The sequence below is a fragment of the Salminus brasiliensis genome, chromosome 3 (genome assembly GCF_030463535.1).
Source record: "Salminus brasiliensis chromosome 3, fSalBra1.hap2, whole genome shotgun sequence".
Lineage (NCBI taxonomy): Eukaryota > Metazoa > Chordata > Actinopteri > Characiformes > Bryconidae > Salminus > Salminus brasiliensis.
This window is the reverse complement of record NC_132880.1, coordinates 40,571,267-40,593,692: the sequence shown is the minus strand read 5'-3', so window position 1 is coordinate 40,593,692 and position 22,426 is coordinate 40,571,267. Positions and strand designations below refer to the sequence as shown.

The window sequence follows — 22,426 nt, the reverse complement described above, 5'->3', positions numbered from 1 at the left end:
CAAATGAGCTAATAATCACAAGCAGGTGCATACAGAGACTACAATGTACACAATATAGCCACTGTGTATCACAGGCTAAAACTCTTCTTAATACAGGACCCCCTCCCTCACATCCCTCTTTTGTAATCAGGTGCACATATTCACTTTTCCATATTGCAGTTATAGACAGCTCTGTGCAAAGTCATTAAAATGGGTTAGAATTTCTTTTCTCAACAGCAATGTGGTTCTATAACCCTATATAACATTAAAATACATGTAATTACAACAAGCACATTAAAAGTCATTTCCAAGCTGCCATGATTGCATCAGACAATTCCTGCAGATTTTTCAGGGTCATCTTAATTCATACATGCCATTATTAATGGAAAATATGTCAAAAACCGGTGACTGGAAAGGCCACTGGCTAAGTCCATGGACTCTTGGTCCATGCTATTGATGCCATAGTCTGACTCTACCATCTAAAATTGAGATTCAGCAGACCAGGCTGCATTTTTCCAGTCTTCAGTTGTCCAGTTTAGGTTAGTCTGTGCTCACTGCAGCCTCAGCTTTCTGCTCTTGGCTGAGTTTGGCTGGAGTTGACTGAACCGAATTAGCAAAATAAATATTAATAAACTTATCAACTGCTCAGTGGGTGTATGTACAGTAACATCCTCTACATAGAACACACTTCTGCACATTGTAGGGCAAACATAATGTGTGCTGTAGAGGATCTGTCCCCTTATTTTCACTTATTACATATATACAGTATGTATATATGACCACCTACCTAATAGACGGATTAACCACCCTTGGCTCAGATGACACTAGCAAAACATTGTGGTACGGGCTGGATTAGGTGACGGAAGTCTATATAGCTAGGGGTCATGTAGTCATAGACACTCATAGAGTCATGGATTCACTCTGGCATCAATGGCCTGTGGGGCACCACTGTTGTGGTGTTAGGGGACACTCAATGTATGAGAAGTCCATGCTCTGTATGCCTTTACTACAGCAGCTTGAGTACATCCCTTGAAGTTTGCGGTTTCTGAGATGCTACCACACTTTGCCTGATAGTCTTTTATCATGCCTCTTTGGATGGCAGTCAAATTGTGTCCTGTTGATTGTTTTGCACTCTGTTCCAACTGACTGGTGTGCTCTCTTTTTTATATGTGCAACAATCTGTGATGTCCTGGGCCCAGTAGTGAAGGTGTACAGAGAATGTACTTCTCACTCACTGTGTGCCTCCCAACAGCATAACAGTGGTGCCCCATGGGTCATTAATGTCAGAGGGAAACAACAAGTCTGTGAATGGTACAGAGCAATCGACGCACCACTGTGAACCAGTTAACTTCTATAATAAACACCTTCCATCACCTAACATATTCAATTCCACCGCGTCTTGCTTATGTCATCCGAGCCAAGGGTGGTTATTCCCACTATTAGGTAGGTGGTCATAATATTCTGATGTGAAATATATGAATTCACATGAGGAGATGAAGCATGACTAAGAAACCATAACAAGTCTGTACTTACAGTATACAGTACACATGGAAAACAGCTTCTGGACAGCGGCCCAGATTCCATGCAAATGTTCTATAGTAAACATTCACAAATGTTCTCTCCCACTGCTGTGTCACAGTCAGTGCAGCAGATTCATCCTCACTACCCCCTGGGCCCCCTCAAAGGCCTCCTGGGACCCCCAGGGCTCATCCTGTCACTGTTCTCACGTACATGCGCTCCGCTGGATCCGCTGGTTTGACATGCCCACGCAAAGTCGTTTGGTGGGAGCGTGGCTCAAATCCCACTCACACATCACACACAACTCCAGAGAGAGTTACTGAGAGTGGGTTATGTTTTACATGCTGGCGACTGCTCTGACGTAAAACAGGACTTGAAAATTTCAAGCTGCTCTGAAATTTATTTTAGATTAAATTAACTTTGTGAACCTTCGTGGTTTTTATCCAGTTCACTGTTTTTTTCTTCTTTAAAAAATTTATTTATGTAGTTCTGTAATTGAAGTGTACTGATGATGCCTTAGAGTTTAAAGGGTTAAGATGTATGCCATATGTTCAGAAGTCAACAATGTAATTTCCTAAACCTCATAAAATAATCATTAGATATTATATTATTATAAATTGATATGGCAGACTTTTATATTCCCGGTCATTCCAAAATACTGTGTTCTTAGGTGAAATGTGAGCTCCACTGCTTGGAAACAAGGTCTGACTTTTTGCTGAACTGATGACAGACACATAAGGAGAGACCATATAAAACACATTGACCATTTCATGCCTGTCCGAAAACCATGACAAACTTCTTTTTCCCCCCAGAAAAACTAAATCAGAAACAGAAATGAAGTTATGGTTAAAAAGAGAGAAAAATCGCTTTGGACAGTGATAAATCAGAAGTGTCACATGCACTTCATTCAAGTGGCCTGAATATGGGTTTGTAGCTCTGCCGGACAGGCTTACATCTCTAATTGCCTCTTGCTGTCTCTGTCCCAAATATGTAGCCCATATCTGCCTGTCAAAATGGCAGCCAAGTGGGCGACAAACATGCCTACTCCTATTAATTTACTATAGCCAGTCAAGGGTGGCATCCCCAAAACTCAAATGCAGCTGTAACGACTATACAATTAAATCTTGACCCATCACAAAGTTAGCAATAAAGGCATATAATCCAGTGTTCCCAGACTAGGGGGTTAGGCAGTAATAGTCTGCTTTCAATAAGAGGATCATGTGGTCTTAAACAGTTTCTGAGAATGATCTCATGGAGTCACAAACCTGAGCAAGAAGCATTGCAGTGAACCCTGCCAAGTCTCACCTGCAAGTCAAAACCAGAGAATCAACTAGGACCCCTGGGGCTAAGGTGTATTCCGCACAATATAGACAATACAGATGAGACTATGGTAAGGGTAAGAGCAGATGATGATGATGAATGATGGTATTAGAGACCTCTTGTACACCAGGACACGACCTCACACTCCTCTTGTACAAGCTTCAGTCACTCATCTAAGGTACACTCCTGCATGCAGATTTGTTTGATTTGGCCATGCCACAGTGGTCGCTGGTGGCATGCCCGTTTTCCCATCGGTGACCCTTGTGGCCGGCAGCCACCCTCTGTTACTGGTGTGGGATTTCACTCTCCTTCTGTCTGGAAGCCTCTCAGATTTCAACATGAGTCAAGGGCGTGTCTCGACAGGAGTCAAGGGCATAGTGAGAGATTTATTTTTTTTGCTTTTGTCTTACGCAGTAAGAATAAAAAGAAAAACAGCAACCAAAATCTTAGATAAGCAGAATGCGTGAGGAAATAAGCCAAAAGATACAGTAGCGTTCCCTCTAGCAGCCAACCTTGACTGCTGAGACATTTAGGCTCTAAAAATCATGTACGTGCACAATTCTATTGAAATCTGATAGAAAACCAAGCGGAAAGGTTTTGTTTAGTACAAAAACACGGAAAATAGGCAAGACTTACCTGTCAGCACTGCACTGTGATGACGTCACATGACTGCACAGGACTCACAGGAAAAAAGAAAACTCAGTGTTCTGTTGGGTAGCGCCACAGTCTAGCTGAAACTGGAAAGGCTAAAGGATATATTTTGAAATTGATATAAATTGCTTTCTCGTATAGAAATCTGATAAACGGCCATATTTACACAAATACATCATAAAGAAGTGGCCATGTATTTTAAAATATGTGTACAGATATATTGCATATATATAAATTGAACACATATTCAAAATATATGGAACATACATATCAATTATAGTACATATTTGTAATATTTGTTTGCTATATGTTGCTGCTGTCCCACAATTCACGTTTTAACGTAATCCGAATCTGGTAGTTGTTCTTTATGTTGTTTCTAGATTTCATGATGAATGGACCAATAGAAATCCTAGTTTTTCCCTTCGCTTGTAAAGTCGGCTTTACAATATAATATATTGTATGATATATCTGTGCGTTATGCCTATATGTTTGTATATGTTGACATATGGCTGAAATATAACATTACTGTTACTCAAAAACCTTACATGTCCATTTTTTTTTTACTTTTTATTAAAACAAAATACCTTTATTTTGATTTACATTGAAAGTTAAGAATGTTTTTCCTTCTCCTTTAAAGTTGCCAATTTGGAGAATTTTGTGTGACAGCATATATTTCAAGAAATGACAAATTGGCATTGGCAAGTTGGCATTTATGTATTTTAAGTTGGCATTTATGTATTTTAATATGTGACATATTTTTGACATAAAATCATTTCATACATTCTCATACATAATATATTTGCCAAATATCACATATTTCTGTATGAATGTCCATCTTAAGAGTTGATGTTTGATGCAACAATTAAAATGTTTTTATGTGTTGAAATAAAGTCTTCTGTTTTTACTAGCATTTTTCCATTTTAGGAGGAAATGTGCATCATATTGAAGCTTATATGTCATAGCAGCCAGGATTCCCTTAAATAAACCAGTATGTACAGCTCTTTGGAGTGAAGCCATAGAAGAATATATCTTGTTTTCTGAAGAACATTTCAAAAAGCTTCTGCAATCTGAGACCTCCAAGAATTCAAGAAAAAGTTTTATAGACCATCAGTATAATGTTATAACATGAGGTTCCGTGAAACTTTTTTTTTTCTGAGAACCACACACCAACGCCAAGAACCTCTCGGATCCTATATTTTTTTAAGAATAAGAGAAAACTGAAGGTAAGGTACAACAACATCTTGGAGGGCATAATGATGGGTATATACTTGTGTTTTAGAAGATGAGGAGAAGATGAAGGGGTGCCTCTCTGGTACTATAAACTAATAGGAAGGATTTTGATTGGTCTTGCATCGCACATGCACTGCCTCACGTGTGCTCTGTCATTGCCCAGTCACCCACAGTCTCACGGTTCAGTTCACACAGCTGGGGGCTATGGAGGAGGGGAAGTGGGCCAAGTCCCACTGACTCTGAGCAGGGAGGAAAGAACAGGCCAAGTCAGGGCTGCAAGGATATCTCAGAGAGACCGTGGGTGGGGGGAGGAATATTCATTCATTTGCCTATGTCCACTCTCCAACACCCCCTGCCCACTATCCTGTCCTGCTGCTGAAATACATCTTAATACCTTTAGCTTTTCCTCCTGCCCCATGCTGAGCAGAAGGGATGGACAGCTCAAAGCTCCTGCATTTGCTTCAGTTAGTTTCCCGAACTGAAAAACATCTGGTCCTTGGCACACTGAAAAAATGCAGCTTTACGGGCCAGAAAACAAAGTTACCAAAGGAATATTCCAGCATCTCCAGCCTAATCTCTGTCTGGTGCATCTGCACCATGCATGCCATTCACATTTACAGCAATTTGAAAAGACCACAATTTCTTTATTTAGTCCAAACAGCCATTAAGTACAAGTTATTCTTCATTTATTTTTCAGCAAAAACTTGCCACTTATAAGCCTCATACAATATTACATTTCTCTGTGTTTTTACTGTCTCCGCCCTTTATCTTTATTTCACCCCCCGTTCTTTCATAAGAATCACAATTTTTTAAAGAAATCGGAAGGGAGATTTTTCTCAACTTTCAAAATTCAGTCTTAGAAGTCTGCATTTTCTGCTTTTTACCACCCAAGTGTGTCTAAATCCATTCAACAATAATAATAAGTCTGGGCTCTGGGGTGGTCAGTCCATTGTTCTGAGAACATCAGCAGCTTCTGCAGTTTGATTTGCAAACATTATTCTCTTTTATCTTTTTCCTTTTCTTAGTTGAAACTTCTGGATCAAATCCACTTCCTTTAAGACTCACAGAGATTAGTGGAAATGAAAGGGTGGACAGAAAGGGCCTGTTTTGTATCCAGATAGTAACTGCAACTACTTAGACCGGATTCTGTTTACACTTGTCATTAAAATGCGTCCCCAGTGTGACCAGATGAGATCTGGTTTTACTTTCTCATGTAAAAAGAAGACACCAACACGTACAGCTTTTCTGTTTTACTTCAAATTAACAGCAAAACTGTCCTGCTCTGGAAGACGGAACAGTTAGAGTAATTGATAGTTCTTGCACACCGGTAATGGCTCTATTGGAAAATGTGACCTACTATTCAAACCACACAGGAACAAACTCTGTAATGCTTCCATCATCTACTGGAAAATAAGCATGAGCACACACTCTCACACACACGAGAGAGATAGAGTAAAGGAGAGAAGCCAAGATCCACAGCAGTTATGACTTGTATCATTGTTTTTTCGACAGAGGCTTTCCAGCTTGCCTGACGGAATCTGATCAACATAAACGCATGTTATTGTCAGGATGGAAGGATGAAAAAAACACCAGTGAATTTTCTTGGATATCATATTTCTCCCATCTCATAAGGATGAAATCCTGAAGTGCTGTTTATCTGAGGGGGGCAGTTTTGGTGGCCTGCCAGGTTGTGAGGGGTCCCATTCTCTCTATGTTTAAAATACATTTTCTGAGCTTCCATTTTGAAAACTCTTGTTTTTCCCTTTGACTTTCCTCTTGCTTGTCTAAGTGAATTATTGTTAACAGAATCTGCAAGAAAAGTCTCCTGAATCTCCTGCTTAATAGCTGTATTGACTGGAAATTGAATAGGTGAGGGGTAATCTATGACTTCTACACAGCACTACATGTCAGAACACATGAAACTATATCTTGCGTTTTTTACTGAAAGCTGTGTGTGTGTGCATGCGTCTGCTTGCCTTCTCTAGACAAGAGCAAGTACAGCCATGAGTTATTGAACGTAACAATCTCTTTTTAAAGGCTCCGCAAACCTTTTCTGGCAGGACTTCATATTTACTCATTATCTCCCTGTTTTGGGGAGAATTCACAACTCTTTCCCACACTCTGTTCACAGCAGGTCTACGCATTTATCACTGATCACCATCACTTGACAAGCAACAGCCGTACCAGCTGTACCAGTACCTTGGCTGTGTGGATATGATGCTGAGAGACTACATACAATCTTCCTGTCAAAACAAAGTCCTGAAAGGAATCAGAGGACAGCCACAGTTTCCTTTTCTCAGGGCTCCTAGACCTTCTGCCCTGAACTGAGGTCAGCTCATCAGCTCTTAATCCAAAAAAACCCAAATTGGTGCTGCCTACACAAGCTTAAAGAGCCGTAATCCCAGCTGATAAACTGTTTGTTTAAATGGACGAGATTTGTGCAGGAATCAGATTATTTAGTCCTAATCCAGACTGCCTTCATTTGCTGGGCTGGGTTAGTCAACATGGGGCTGTATGAAAAGGGGGCAGCGCTAGTTTGACTTTTTTGGAGATAAGTGAGGCGTCCAGGCAGGCTGGGAGAGTTCCCACCCCCTTTTTTTCTCCTTCTTCTTCTCCCACCCCCTTTTCTCAGTGTTTCCTCTACCTCTCATGCTCTCACACGGCGCAGTCATTCAGAGACACAGCGTGGAGGCTGCACTCTCTTGCACACACACTCTCAGAAGAGCAACATGCCCAGGTTACCTCATTACTGCCTGATAGCTGTCTGCCTGGCAGGATCTCTGCTCCTACGTCCACTCTGCTGCGGTGAGTGCTAAAGAAAGAGTGAGTATGAGTGTGTTTGTGTGAGAAAAAGAGAGAGAAAATAGGGGAGGGGGGCATATTCTGGAGATGGACGTAGGTTCATACTGCATATCTAGAATATACATGATGGTTCTAAATAAAATCAGTATGAATATAAAAGGCAGTTAGAAAATACTGCATATTGCCCCAGAGACCTAAACTATATAGGAGATGGACAAAGTTATAGTTTTAATGAATGAAAGTTCACACAATGTATAATGCAGCTGACATTTTTAAAAGGTGCAAAAAAAGTTACAGGGTTGTAATATCATGACAAATGCTATGCATGCTCAACTGCTGTAATAGCCTTAGTGTCAGAGTGACTGTAGAGAGTATGCAGAGAGTGCTCTCTGCAAGACAAGTGCATGTCTTATGGTGCATTGGAAAACGGACAGTGTGAGGTGAGTGTGTGAGATGCTGACACATGTTTCTGCTTAGGACAGAGTCGTCTAGTGAGTCGGAAAACTGGGTCTGACACAAAACATTCATTCGTGTCAGTACAGACAAATCTCCTGATGTTTGTGACATGGAGCATGCGGTTTGGAGCATTTCTGCTTACTCAGCAAGACCACACAGACTATGGACAATCTTCTTGTCAAAACAAAGTCCTGAAATGAGTCAGATCACAGACATGACTGAGGACAGAATAGTTCCAAATGTGTACATTGTGTGACCTCAAAGCAACATGCAGAAGTAATATTAGAAGAGCAGGAGTATACTGTCTGAGTGGAACAAGCCCTGAGGAAAGTGAAGGGGGAAAAAGGGACAAATCTATGTTTAGGATTTATTTTCATTAGATCCCCCTTAGTGTTTCTTCTGAAGTGGCTTACTACATCAGAAAAGCTGTACAACAAGAAGAAAATGTGCTGCTTATGAGTCCACTAAACTGAGACGATGAGTAGCTCTTTCCTGTCATTCACAGCAGATAAAGCACTTGCTTGTGGTCTCAGGATGCCCAGCAGATGTGGAAATACCCCAGGAAAAAAAGACAAAAACCCTCGGTGTATCCTGATAGATCCGTAAGAAAGCATGCAATGCAGTTTCTCCGTCATGAGAGACAGCCCGGGGGTTAGAACAATCACGGGGGCGACGTAATCCTGGCGCACAGCTGTTTTCTGTAGAATGTGTCAGCCACAGCTCTGGCACGTCTCTCTCTATTCTCATTCACTGGTCTGAGAAGAAAAAAAGAGAGATGAGTTGGTTCTTGAGTGTTTAAGAGATTTTCACTTGCTGTGGGGGTGTTGCAGGCCATTGAGAGAAATGAGGCCTCAAATGACCTTGCAGCACAAGCAGAAAATGCAAAAGGTTAATGGTGGTCCTGAGCTGTGCTGCCGAGAAAGAATAGTTTGGGGAAAGATCTAATTTATACAATTTGTCCTTTAGTCTAAATGTCATCGATGGTTTGGATGTTGGCTCCTTTAGTTTTGCAAGTAATGGAAGCGTATAATGTCCAATTAGCTTCACATGAACTGCATGCCTAAGTAATCACACATGTGACCCAAACTGCAGCAAATGAACAAAACTATGTCAGATGGATAAAAGCACAGGACGCTTGTCCGTAATCTGCCTATTTCCATAGGCAACACTATGGAAATCTGTCACACACTGCCAGAAACCACATAAGCAAGTCTGTTTGACTTTACTTGACAACTCAACACAGTTGATGCTGATTTGGACTTGTAGAACTTCTCTTCTGACCCAGACTTGGATGAAGAGAGAACTTTGTGATGTCCTTTCAAGCTCAAAACTCAAGAACTGATTCCTGCAAAACCAGGGTAATGTGTGAGAGGTTTACGGTTTTTAGTTCTAATGCAGGGAGAATTAACACAGCATTGAGTTTTTAGGACAGGAAACTTGGCAGTCAACAGTCAGCGAAATGCTCTCTGTTGTGCGACAGATTGCGCCAGCGGTGGAGTGATTTGGTGAATTAATCACCAAAAACCGCGGTAAGCTTAGAATTAATAAAAGAAGTCATGCAGTAAATAACATCAGTGTTCCCTTTCAGCATTTGGAGCGCATACCTCCCGAGAATCCCATGAAAAGAAAAAGAAGATTCCTGCCAAATATCGCTATTCAGGAGGTGTTATCTTACATTAATGTTCTGCTCATGGCCTCCCGTGCTTGTTTTGACATGTGTAGAAGATAACTGGGTGAGGTCTGGGAGATTCTGGTGTCTACTTACATGAGCTCTGCAGTTGGCCAGCCATAGCTTTGTTTTAATTCCACTGGGTCTGAGTCCAGAACCTGCATCTGTGTCTGTGGGAAACTGTTAGAAAGATACTATACATACACTCTTTCCTCCCAGCTCAAAGGTGCTTGTCAGGACACAAATCCTTTCATCTTTTTCTAGATTTTACAGGGTTCTAGTTTGATTTATCTGCCCTGCATGAGGTCTAACATCCTAGAGGCTAAACAATATGTGGAACCATTAGACTTTGGAATTTTTCTCATATCCTCGCAAATCATGGTGGTAATGACGCACAGAGAATGAGAGGGATGCAAGCAACAAAAACAGACGTGCAGGGGGTAAGAGTGTCACCAGCGATCAGGCATGGCTGGGACTGAAGCGCAGGACAAAGCAATGCTCCATTAACTCTCCCGGTTGGGGGAGAACATGAAAGGAGGAATCATTCCATAGGGGCATGTGAATACCCTAACCCCCAAAACTCTACACCATGTTAATCCTGGGCAAAGTAAAATATGGCCTTGTTTTTGCGACTACTTTATTTGGCAAATCCATGTGATTAAGCAAGCAGTGAGATGTTTAGATAGGAACACTTAGCAGAACTCTGGAGCTCCTTAGTGAATTGGTTGACAGAGGGCATAAAGGTTAAGGCCCGAGACCCGGTTCCCAGTGCTGTCTCTTACAGTGACACCCAAATTAATAGCAGGCGGCTGCCTTCCCTGGAATGGGTAGTCTTAAATAAACAGCACAAGCTCACAAACTGGCCAGAGACCCATCTCTCGCAGCTAGTGCAGTTTAGCTCCATGCTGTTTATGATCCCACTGTTTATCGGTGGTGGTCCAGGTAATAGCTCTCAGCCCCTCTTTCTCCCACGGCTCTCACGCTAGCAGAAAAGACAGCAGCTAACTAACTCTAACGGTGTAGAGTTTCTGAGCGCACTCTGAATTGTCTGAGGACTATCTTAAATCAGTGGGGAAGCATGTGAGATCTAATTCGATTAGCCTTTAGCGTTTCTTATTGGATGTCAGGGCAACCCACTGTACTAAGCAACCTCTGGTCTTTGTCAAACAGACTTTTGAGTACAGCAAATTAGCATTTATTGAGGAGTTCCTATTCAGGCCTTGTTCTTCCTGGGGTGTTTTTTAATGAGAGGTCAGGCTGAGGAGAAGTCCAAATGGTCTTGGCAAACTGCCATCAAGCAAAACCTATGGGCCATTTCTTAACTTCACTGGAGGAGAAAAGAAAGTCCCAGAGAAATGCAAACTCCATCTGTTGTAGGGTCATGTCTGGTAAAGTGCACATACCATGGTCTTTACAGCAGCCCATACCACTGGATATATGTCTTGTTCTAAGTGCACAAGGACTAGTAGATCACTGTGTGAGAAAACTCCAGCCAGAAGTCCTGAAAACTCAGGTTTCAGGGAATGACTGAAGTAAAAAGACCTCTGTGGAATCTCAGCTTTCTAGAGCAGAAATTAGTGAAATACATGTGTGTGCATGGCAGTGAATGGAACTTGATGAGAACATAGTGTTCCTAAACATTTTCTGCCATATTCGTACTGCCAAACTAGATTAGATATCCATCCAGACAATTGCAAAACAACCGAGAGTTACAGAGCATGGAATCAAGATATGGCTAAGACACGTTAGGAGAGACTTTTGGGTTTTGTAGCCAGGTGTGGATTTCGCTAACATTCCCTCAAGAACAGCACTTGAATTTGATTGTTTTGGACCAAGTATACAGCTGAATAAATGAACTCAACCTAAAGAGTAGCCTGGCAGATTATTTATCCAGCTCCTTACTGGGATGAGGAAGTGGTTTCTCAGGGTCAGAGCCCATCTTCTTTATTCCAGAACTCAAACACAAGTCCCAAGACTACAAGCAGATCATTGAAGGTTTCTATAGAATGTGGAAATCACTAAGGGTCATTTACTTTTTATAGCCATGTATACACTAATCTCCCATGTCTTGTTTCTAGTCCAGGGACAAGTTGACCCACTTGCTTTGGTCTCAAGTGTACTGTTAGTCTTCTGTGATGTAAAACCTCATGAGAACTTCCATCCTCATTTAATTAAGAAAGGGCAGTTTCCTTTCCCAGAAAGTTCTTACAATTGATGAACGCTATTTTGCTTTCCAGAATCCTGGGATTATATTCTATCAGTCTTGTAGATTCTCTTACTGATTCTAGTACCGTATATGCTGGGTATACTAGAGACACTGGTGGCGTCATGCTCATTCTTAATTTCTTTGCTGGCTATGATGGCTGTGGTTACAACTCGGTTATGTTTAATCAAATACAGTCATCCTGGCTTGTAATGAGGACTGACAGAATTACCCTAAGAGCCACCATTGTTGACTCCTTATTCATTCAACTGAATAGCCTCAAGTAATTCCACAGCTCCACATTTGTCATGTCAAGATAAGCTGAATGGATGTAACAGTCTCACATAGCTGACAAATGGCAGTGTCATGAATGCAGATGCAAAGATCTCAAGTTACTGAGTATTCTTCTTTCCAGCTACAGTGTCCTTCATTGTTGTGTGACGTAGAAATGTGTTAACATGAAAAGACCACCAGATGCGGTTGTTCAGAATAAGAGCTAAACTAAAGATGAAATGAAATAGCTGCTTAGTCATGGTCCTCTGATTCTTCCTCGCTTGAGGCTCAGATAGTCACAGTTTAAGTAGATACATGTATGAACAAGAGAACAACAATGTTTTTCTGGGTATCTGGAAGCCTCAAAACTCCAGATATTTCACTTTAAGCTCATGCAAAATAGACAGTAAGGGTTAAGTTCAGATAAAATTATATTCAGTTACAACAGGAATATCACTTTTCACAGAAATTTCTTTATTTTAATGTTTTATTCATGCAAATTCCAAATTCTACTTGTTTTCTCTTCACAGCTGGCCCAGATGAAATGGTATATGACTATGACTCCACTCCATTGCCAGAATATGACTACAATGCCACATTTGAATACAGTTTCTTCAGTAAGTTTTCTTACAATCTGTCACAACGCTCAAAAAGCTACAGTGAACTATTTGCGTCTTCACACTGATATCTTAATAATATTAGTATAAGCACACAGAACAGAACCCTTAACCATGTCAATAGTAACACAGTGAATAGTATGGAATGTATCGTACATTGTAAAATATTTGCAGCTTAAAATGGCAGTAACAATCAGTAACACATACCAGAGCATTTTCGGGTTGCCTCAACTTATTTTTGTCTCACCTTCTCCTAACTCACATTTTTAGTTCTGCAACTCAGAATCTCATTTGAGTTGAGCCAAAATATTAGTAAATGAGCTGCAGATTAAATATTTTGTTTGGTCTGTGTTTGGTTTAGGCAGTGTTTAGTCTGCGTTCTTCTCTTTCAACTTGTTTATTCCCATCTTAGGTTTCGAACTTCCTCTATTACATGATACGCCCAGACTGGGAGGCTTTTGACAATACAGTGCTGAGCCCTTGCCGGAATTTGAATCTCCTCACACTTGTTGAGCAGGCAGTTAGACTGTTGTGCCACTCAGAAGAGTAAAATTATACTACATAAAAATACAGTTCCAAGTAAATTTACCTTTCTGTTCTCTCTTGGACACGGATATGAACATGAACTCGTAGCTTTAAAGTGGTGCAGCTGTCTAAGTGCCTGCTTTCTTAAGAGACAGGAAATCAGTTTAAATCCCATCAACACCTCAGCCCACCATGGTCAGGAGTCTAAGAACAGGAAGGTCTCCCCCCATGTTATAGGGGAAGTTCCAACCTACAGATGGGAATAAACAGTTAACAAATTGAGGGGAAGGGTATATAGACTAAAATCTTCAGCTGCTGCAGCTCATTTACTGAAGTTTTTGAGGCTCAAATTAATGTATTGTTGGGTTAGGAGTACTTAAGACTAACCGAATTAGTCTAAATTGAGTAATTATTTACTTTGTCATTGACATTATGACTGCCTTAATAATTTTTTGTTTTTACAGCATAGAGAGTGATTTTTTCTTATTCAAATTCCCACCAGGCAATGGCAGCAATGAAGAGCTGGAGGACTTTTTCAAAGAAAAGGAAATAGGTGATGATGACGCTGTGACGGAGACAAGCCTAACAGATCCAGAACCTACTGTGTTCACTACTTTAGGCAAAAACCAGGTACAGAATCCTTCCATCAGTTTGAACTAGTCTTCTTGTCTCCCTGTTAGAATACAATGTGCTAAATGTGCAGTGGTCCTGCTTCATCAGCTTGTGAAAACTATGTAAAAGGGTGAATACGCTGCCTCTCATATATAGCTATTAGGACCTTGTGTTCTGGTGAACAGGATTTTAGGAGGGGTTTCTTTAGGAATTGTGTGGGTGGACTGAACTCTGTTGAAACAGACAAAGCTTTGAAGACACGTTGAGCAGCCCTCGAATGTCTTCAACCTCTGACTTCAAAACTGAATTAAGTCTCGAACGAGCTGATTCATCTGGTCTGTGCTTGAAGCTGACACTTAGTGTGTTTATGCCAAAACAGTCGCAGTTCAAGTGGGTACGTGTATGAACGGCAGAATAACAGAGGTTGTGAAATTTCAGGGATTTTGATTGTTGCAGAGTGTTTATGTAAACTCAGAGTCATTTTCCCCATAAATTATAATAATATACAATAATATTTTTGCCTGTAGAGAACAGTAAAATACTGCTTGTTTAATTTCTGGTTATAGGAATAGTAGTCAGACGCTTAAGAGTCTTGCTATTATTGTAAATTAGGCTTGATGTGGGAGTAAGTCCTGGCACTGTAGATGCTGCTGACTTAGTATTGAAAGTGAACGTAAACACATGGCTCTTATTAGCGTAGGACTACAGATATCTATCTGAAAGGCCCATCTGCTTTACATCCCACATTTAGGCTGGGAAACCAAACAAATGCCTCTGGATTAAGATAGGCTGCTGATGGTGGGAAAAAAGATCCCTACGGGTAGAGCAGTGCTCAAAACTCCTCAGGGTAAATTCCCTGCACTCAGTTACGATGCAGGTAGCTCAGTGTGGTGGTCATACTGATATCATATTACACAAGTATTTCATTACCATTTTAATTGAACTAAAAGCCATAAAGATACTTTCTACCTGTTGAGACTTTCCCCTCTGTGTTTGAGACAGCTCAGGAGTATTACTCATAACAGCACCTGAGTCAGAAAAGGCTCAGGTAATCTCCTGCTCTCTCTAAAGTAAACAGTCCCTCTACTCTCTTTCAGAGTAGACGTTCCACTATTTATTTGCATGTCTCTGCCTGAGGACATATCGTTGTAGTGGTATTTGTTGTGCCTGCCTTGCAGAACAGCTGCAGAACAGTACTTGCCACTACCAGCATCAAAACAAGTATATATAACACAAAGGTTATGTTATGTGATAATAGCCTACCCTTGCTTTAGGTGGTGTGTGTTACAGTGGTTCAGCTACACTCACACTGAAGGTGTAACTTGAGAAACCTGAGTACAGCGTTGCGTTTCTCTTTTAACGCACACATATGTAGTCAGAAGTTTACATACACTCATCATGGACAAGACTATCAGCAGAGTCATTGCTATCAGTGATTTGTTGGAAATGTTCTTTTTGGGGGGCAGAATGATTGGCAACATACATCTTTAATAAAAAAAAACAATAATTTGATGCACAGTTTTTCATTTGTGGAGGTTTCTGAAATCAATACAGGGTCAGAATCATACATACAGGGTCAAAAACATAAATTATTATTAATATAACTGCTGAAAGTTCCAAAATGTCTTGCCAAGGACTCCTAACATCCTGTTAGTGATTACGATTGACCACAGCTGGTAGCTTTTTAGTGCCCACACAAAAAGGGTTTGTTTAGGGCTCACTGGATTGACCAACACACAGTACAATGGGAAGTTACTGGGAGGTGTGGCCACTTTGCCACGGTTTGGACCCAAAAGACCCAAAGGTCACCCTCTTAGCTGAGAGGAAATTGGTTTGAATGGTCAGGAACAATCCAAGAACCTCCAAGGCACAGGCCTGCCATGACCTGGAGCTGCTGGAACACCAGTGTCAGTCACTGCATCAGAATGGACACGCATCAAGTCACTGCTCCAAAATCAACATTTAAGCTTAACCATATGGACAAAGAAAAAGTCAGATACAGAGACAGAGAGTTTTTTGGCCACAATGACCAGATGTATGCTTGGAGGAGTAATAGTGAGGCATTCTGCTGTAAGAAAACTGTACCACTTGTTAAGCATGGTGGTGGTAGCATCATGCAGTGTGGCCAGTGTGTTCTTCTCTGTCTCTGTCCTTTATTAAGTACTAATTATGTAAAGCTGCTTTGTGACGACAACAGTTGTAAAAGCGCTATACAAATAAATCTGACTTGACTTGACTGTTCTGCTGCCAGAGGAACTGGTACATGGCACACAGTGAATTGAATAATGAAGGAGGAGGACTACCTCAGAATTCTTCAGCATAGCCTCAAACCATCAGCTTGATGGTTAAAACATGAACACAATTCGGGGCAACAAACTCTTATTTTTTCTATTATAAATATATGTTGCCACTCATTCTGCCCAAGAATAGGACAGTTCAAACAAAGCCCAATATTGCCATATTATAAGATGTCTTAACCCCTTAAACAGTCTATGGACCACCGGCAGGCCGAAAGTCTTATTACCAAAGGAAGCAAACCAAAGAATAGTGCCATCAGTTTGTACAGAAGTTCCTGTAGTTACTGACTAATACACCACAGTGTGTAATAAGCCTTTCAGCGTTAAGCAGTTAACCAGCATCACCTTTTCTAATTCTGTATTCAGTTTTAAAGGTGTCAAACATACAAAATGCCTTGATTATAAACATATATAACTGCAACAATGCTCACAAAGGCCAAATCAAGTCAAGTAAAGAGGCTTTTATTGTCATTCAATCTGAGTACAAATACACAGTGGAGTAAAATTACGTTCCTCCAGGACTATGGTGCAACGTGGAACAGGAATAATAAATGAAACGTGGAACAATCCAATAAATACAATAAATACAACAGATGTTAGACACAGTAAACATACAGGACAGTGTGACGCCAACACAGCTCTCAGTACTGAATGTGTGTGGTGGGGATAAGGTGCAGGGGTATGTAAGTGACTATAGCTATACGTAGTCAGCCTACAACATGGTATTCAGGAAAATACGTTGTTTGTGTGTGTGTATATGTTTTTCTCTTAGAAAATTACAGTTATTACAGTGTGTTTTATTAAGTCACTGTTTTTTTTAAGATCCGCTGGTAGTGGAACATCTATTGACACAGCTGCTCTTCTTTGATCATCCCAGGCCTCTAGGACAGTGTATTCCAGCTTACTGCTCACAGTGGTCCTGATTGCTCACCAGATGCTCAGACTTCTATAACCCAAACACCACAGGACACAGCACACACATACATGCAAGGTGAGTGAGCAGGTGTTTTTATTGTACAAATCCAATCTGTATTATGTTCTTCTTGTTATGTCTTATGTTGTGTCTTTCATTATTTGACATTATTTGATTATTTTTACTCAGCTAAAACAACGTATGCACAGGCTGTTGTATTTTGATGCTCTCAGTAAGCATACATTTAGAATTAAATACACATGCAAATCCATTTCTTACCAACAGAGGGCACTGAAAGCCCAAGCTAGGCAAGGCATTATAAAAAAATATTATTGCAGGACAGATCAAATCGTCAAGATCAAATAGTTTCTACCAGTATAGGCCTATAGTTAATGACCTGAAAATGTATTTATATGGTCAAATACACTTTCTTGGGTATTTCAAATATTGTATGCTTATATTTTAATTTAATTTAATTAAATTCAAATGAATTTATATAGCATCTTTCACAACACATGTTGTCACAAAGCAGCTTTACAAATATCCAGGTCCAAACCTCTTTTGAGCAACAGTGGCAGGAAGAAAAACTCCTCAGATGAAGAGAAAGAAGCTTTAAGAGGAACCAATACCCAGAAAGGGAACCAGTCCTCCTCTGGTCAACAATGGATAGTAAAACAGACAGGAAGAAAGCAGTAAAATAAATGTTCTGATGAAGTGGGATAAAGGAGAACTATGACTAATGTGAGAGCAAATCATGACTGTGTGCAGTATGCATGCTCAGTATTATTATGAGTGGGGATGAAACTGATGTTTATGCGGGTTAAACATGCACAGCTATGCAGTTTCGTTCTGCTGTGTATCAAAATGAAAATGATGCCTTTTTGCTAACCACAATTGTACAGAGTGCTTATCTGAGTTACAGTAGCCTAGCAAGGTGTTTCTGTCTGCAGAACTGCAGAACTGCCGCTCTCTGGATGTGTTTTAAATATACCATTCTGAGTAAACTCTATAGCTGGACTGAAAATCCTTGAAGATCAGAAGTTCTAGAAATAGCCAAAACAGTCCTTCTGACAATTGTGATACCCTGAAAATCACTGAGATTACGTTTCTCCCCATTGTGATGGTTGGTGTGAACATTACCTGAAGCTTCCGGCCCATATCTGCTTAATGTACTACACTACATTGCTGTCATATAGTTGGCTGATTAGATATATAGTTATAGTGAATGTGTAGGTGTACAGGTATTCTGAATAACAGTACTTGGTGAGTGTATATAGTTTTTGTTCTTTGACTCTCAACAATAGCAGAACCCTTTTTAGTGAACCATCTAACAGAGGTTTTCCATGTGATAAATAGGCAAACAAATAGACAAAAACAACAATTTTCACCATTAGTGTTGCCTTCAACCCATCGTGCAGCAAACACACACACACACACACACACACACACACACACACACACACACACTAGTAAGCAAACCTACAGAGGCACACACACACACACACACACACACACACCCATGCCCCTTTTAATAATTAGCTCAAGTTGTCATGGTTCTATATAGAACCAAAGGGTTTACTGAAGATCCCTTGAAAATGTAAAAAAATGCCTTTTTAAAGCAGCATTATGTGAGAATTGGCATTTTTGTTTATGGGCTCCCCCTACAGGTGGAGGGTGTAATTTACTGCCATGAATACAGATTGCACTTTGAGCTCCCCTCCTTGTGGTATACAACATTTTACATGCTGAGAAATACAGGGGCAGTACCTGGAGTAAGAGAAGCATGTGTACAGAGGTGGTAGAGTAATATTACAGGATTTTACACAAATATAATTTGTTTTTGGCAGTGTTATGCAGTAGTGTAGTTAACAGCGTGCCAAGTCCGGAATAGCAATGACAGAGACGCTGATCTCTCTATTACAGTCAGTGGAGCATCAACATGATTTTGAAGCTGTTATTTTTACTCCTTACATTCTGTACATAGGTTCACACTTCAGGTATTCATCCTCATAAATACATTACTGCCGTTTCATAGGCCTAAAATAGAACCTAAGGGACAGAAAATATACTACATGATTACCAAATACTTCATAGTAGTTTCTGTATTAGGATTTGTAACAGATTAATAAACCTCTAATAAAAGAGGTACTAGGGCTACATTCGTTTTTTTTTTTTTTTTTTTTGGGGGGGGGGGGTGGTCTTTGTGTTGCTGGTAGTTGGATAATGTATGCATCTACACAAACGTACACATCTGCTCTAAAAATATCTAATTATTCACAAATATGTCTGTTTATATGGGACACAGCTTATTTTACTCCACTGTAAGGATGTGAATAGTTATTTATTTCACGGTGTCTTCTTCATTTTACAGGAGTCCAAGAAAATATACGTCATGAAGGACAGAAAGCCTGGACAGAGGGCCGGTGATTTGGCAAATTGAGATTGAGAAAGACAGGCCGGATGGCTGACACACAGGCAGACAAATGGACAGGCAGACTCATACATGAATGCACACACGCCCACAGCCTCTCACTTCAAAGATGCAGCTATCTCCTACCTGCACCTCCACAGAGCCACATACAACACTAGACCGAGCTCAGAAGATTCACATGGGCTAAATGAATAGGACGGGTTCTCTGAAAGAGAATCAGAGCTGTCAAATAAAAGCCTCCTTTTGTTTAGTTTGCTCTCAAAGTGTGTCTTACAAGGAGAAAAAGGAGCCAAAAGAAAGCCTTGGCAACACAAGTCTGGAAATAAACAAGAATATCAAGGTTTAATGAATGTAAAAAAAATCAGAAAATGAAAAGTTACATTCTAATGAATGCTTTCATGCAATTTCAAAAGAGCTTTATTACAAAAACTATAAGAATACAGTATTATTAGGAGAATGAGATACAACACTGAAAGGACTGAAGGGACCTTAGTTGTCACAGTGTGTGTGCATGTGTGTGTTCATGTGTGTGTTCATGTGTGTGTGTGTGTCTGTATATTACTTCTCCATTTTCATTTAAGAACATTGATCGCACAATGAGTCTTAGGAAATCCAGTCTGCTTCACACAGACCTCCTCACATTCTGAAAAATCTTACCCAAAAACAACAGAAATCTTGTTAGTGTTTCAAATGGAGCACTCTTCTTATACACCTTCTCACTCTGACACCAGCCAGCAGTTTTTTTTGTGAAGTGGCACACATTAATATGGCTTTTAATATCGCATCACATAATCAGACTCCTTCACGCCAATTCCAGCCCTGGAAGCAATCACATTTTTCTGTCTTTAGTAAACCAACCTCAATTGTGTTACCCTTTTTTAATCAAACAGACACACTTTGGGTGTCAGAGCAGGAGCTATAGCTCCAGCAGGAGTCGTGCCACTCTTCAGATGCATTTTCGTAGGGCAGAGTTTCACTGAACACATGACGTACACACAGGCACTTTCCTAAGCCAATGCACTTCTTCCATTCGACACCACTTTCTCAGTGTTTCTGGGTGGATAAACACTTTGCAGCACATGTTAATGTTTAAAATATTAAATGTTGCATTCATGTTTTTTTTTTTGGGAAAGGATCCCATTTGAGGATGAATGGATATGTATTTTTTGTGAGCTAATGAAGCTATCTGTATGTCTTGTTAATAATTTTGAATAAATATTTTTTAAATATGTACATTTTCCCACATAATTGGTTCTACAAATGTATAGATTTATTTACATTGTCTTATACACTGACATACACATTTATGTAGCCAGTTACAGAAATGCATCTTAACCAGGAGCTTTAAAGCACTGCTATGGTAAACTGTCATTTCTTGCTCCTGAGCTCCTCCTACTGTCAGGAAGTATAATTTGTGCTTAGAGCCACCACTAAAGGACATGCTGAGAGCAAAGAAGCATGTGGACTGGTGTGGTGCAGTAGAATTACAGGATTTTGCTTAAAGGGTTGAGCAGCATTACACAGTTACGTGCTGCAGTCAGCAATGTTCAGAGCCCAAAGTAGCAATGACTCAACTCTATTACAGTAAGTGGATTTTTAAGCTGCTGTTTGAAGGTAAAAATGTTACATAGTGTTGCTTTAAATGACAGCTCATTGATATCATCATAGCAGCATGAATCTTTGCCCAACAAAACATCTCAATATATCAGAAGCCCTGCCATGAAGAAACCGTATGAGTGATATGAGAGTCATAGCCAGTAACAAATTGTTAATAGAAGAAACAGGCAAAGAACACGGTAATGCCAGGAAAAAGACATTTATATCTATTGGGAACAGTGGGATGTGCCTAGGTGAACAACAAGATGATAAGACAGCTCTATGAATACATTATGACTATTTTCTGCATTTGAGCTCAGAACAACACAACAAATGGGAGGAATCTTCACCTAACACAAATACAGATGATTAATCAGTTGCACGCAGAAGATAAAAGCAAAGCGCTGTGAGGAACAGGGCTAAGGGAAACTGATTTCTCTATCTTTTAATAAATGGGTGGATGTTTATATCCTTGCAATGTATAATATTACTGTCAGAACCCTGAACCCCTGTTTACTCTCAAAACGCCCACACAATGCACTGTACAGTCACTTCAGGTTAAGAGTCCATATAATGGAAACCCATATTTCATTTCTTTCATTCCTGAGAGAAAAATGATGTAGTGTATAAAAATTACACCAATCATCAAACTGTGATTGTGCAGTCCATATACAGAAACAGAGCTGCAGAAATGTTTGAAATTCATTGTTTTTGTGATGTCATGAAAACTGACACGTTCATGTATCATACATAGAGACATCCTACATCATACATACGTATATACATACAGAGTACTCTAGACTAGACCTGTCCATTCACCTTGATGAATGGTGATTTTGTGTGGACTACTTTTCCAGTGTGGCACAATAGAGGGCTGCCAATTGGGACAGAATTCATTTACATATATTATTCTAAAGGCGTTTTCATACTATAGTTCTTCAGCTCAGAATTAGTTATTGAGTTTGTAAACATGAAGCATTTTCCCCTTGGTTTGGTGTATTTTTACACAGATGACCAAAATGTGTCACAACAAACCCTGGTCAGATGGTGCTTGAGCAAGAAAGTAAATACAGGAAGAAGGTTATGTGCATGGGGGATTTTTAATACAAAGTACTCTAGGCTCAGACTGGTGTTCTTAGTAGTACTGACTTGGCAGTTTGACTTGGAACAGCAGTGTGGTGCGTAATGCATTTTGAGATATTTTGCTGTGCCAAATACACACAAGTCACATCCTGATGCAACCTCGATAACATTGGCAGAACAAGAACACATCCGGGCTTTCGGACTGTACGGATGACATGACATGAATACAGGTTGAGAATGGATCCACGGCA

General features: G+C 40.2%; 1 protein-coding gene across 1 annotated transcript; it reads left to right on the top strand.

The window, feature by feature from the left end:
* The first annotated feature begins 7,357 nt into the window (after positions 1–7,357).
* Positions 7,358–20,729, top strand: LOC140551429 (uncharacterized). Its single transcript, XM_072674854.1, has 5 exons — positions 7,358–7,503; positions 12,632–12,718; positions 13,746–13,873; positions 17,030–17,143; positions 19,437–20,729. Exons 1-4 carry the CDS (start codon positions 7,428–7,430, stop codon positions 17,102–17,104), a joined length of 366 nt encoding a protein of 121 aa, XP_072530955.1. The 5' UTR covers positions 7,358–7,427; the 3' UTR covers positions 17,105–17,143; positions 19,437–20,729.
* Positions 20,730–22,426: the final 1,697 nt, after the last annotated feature.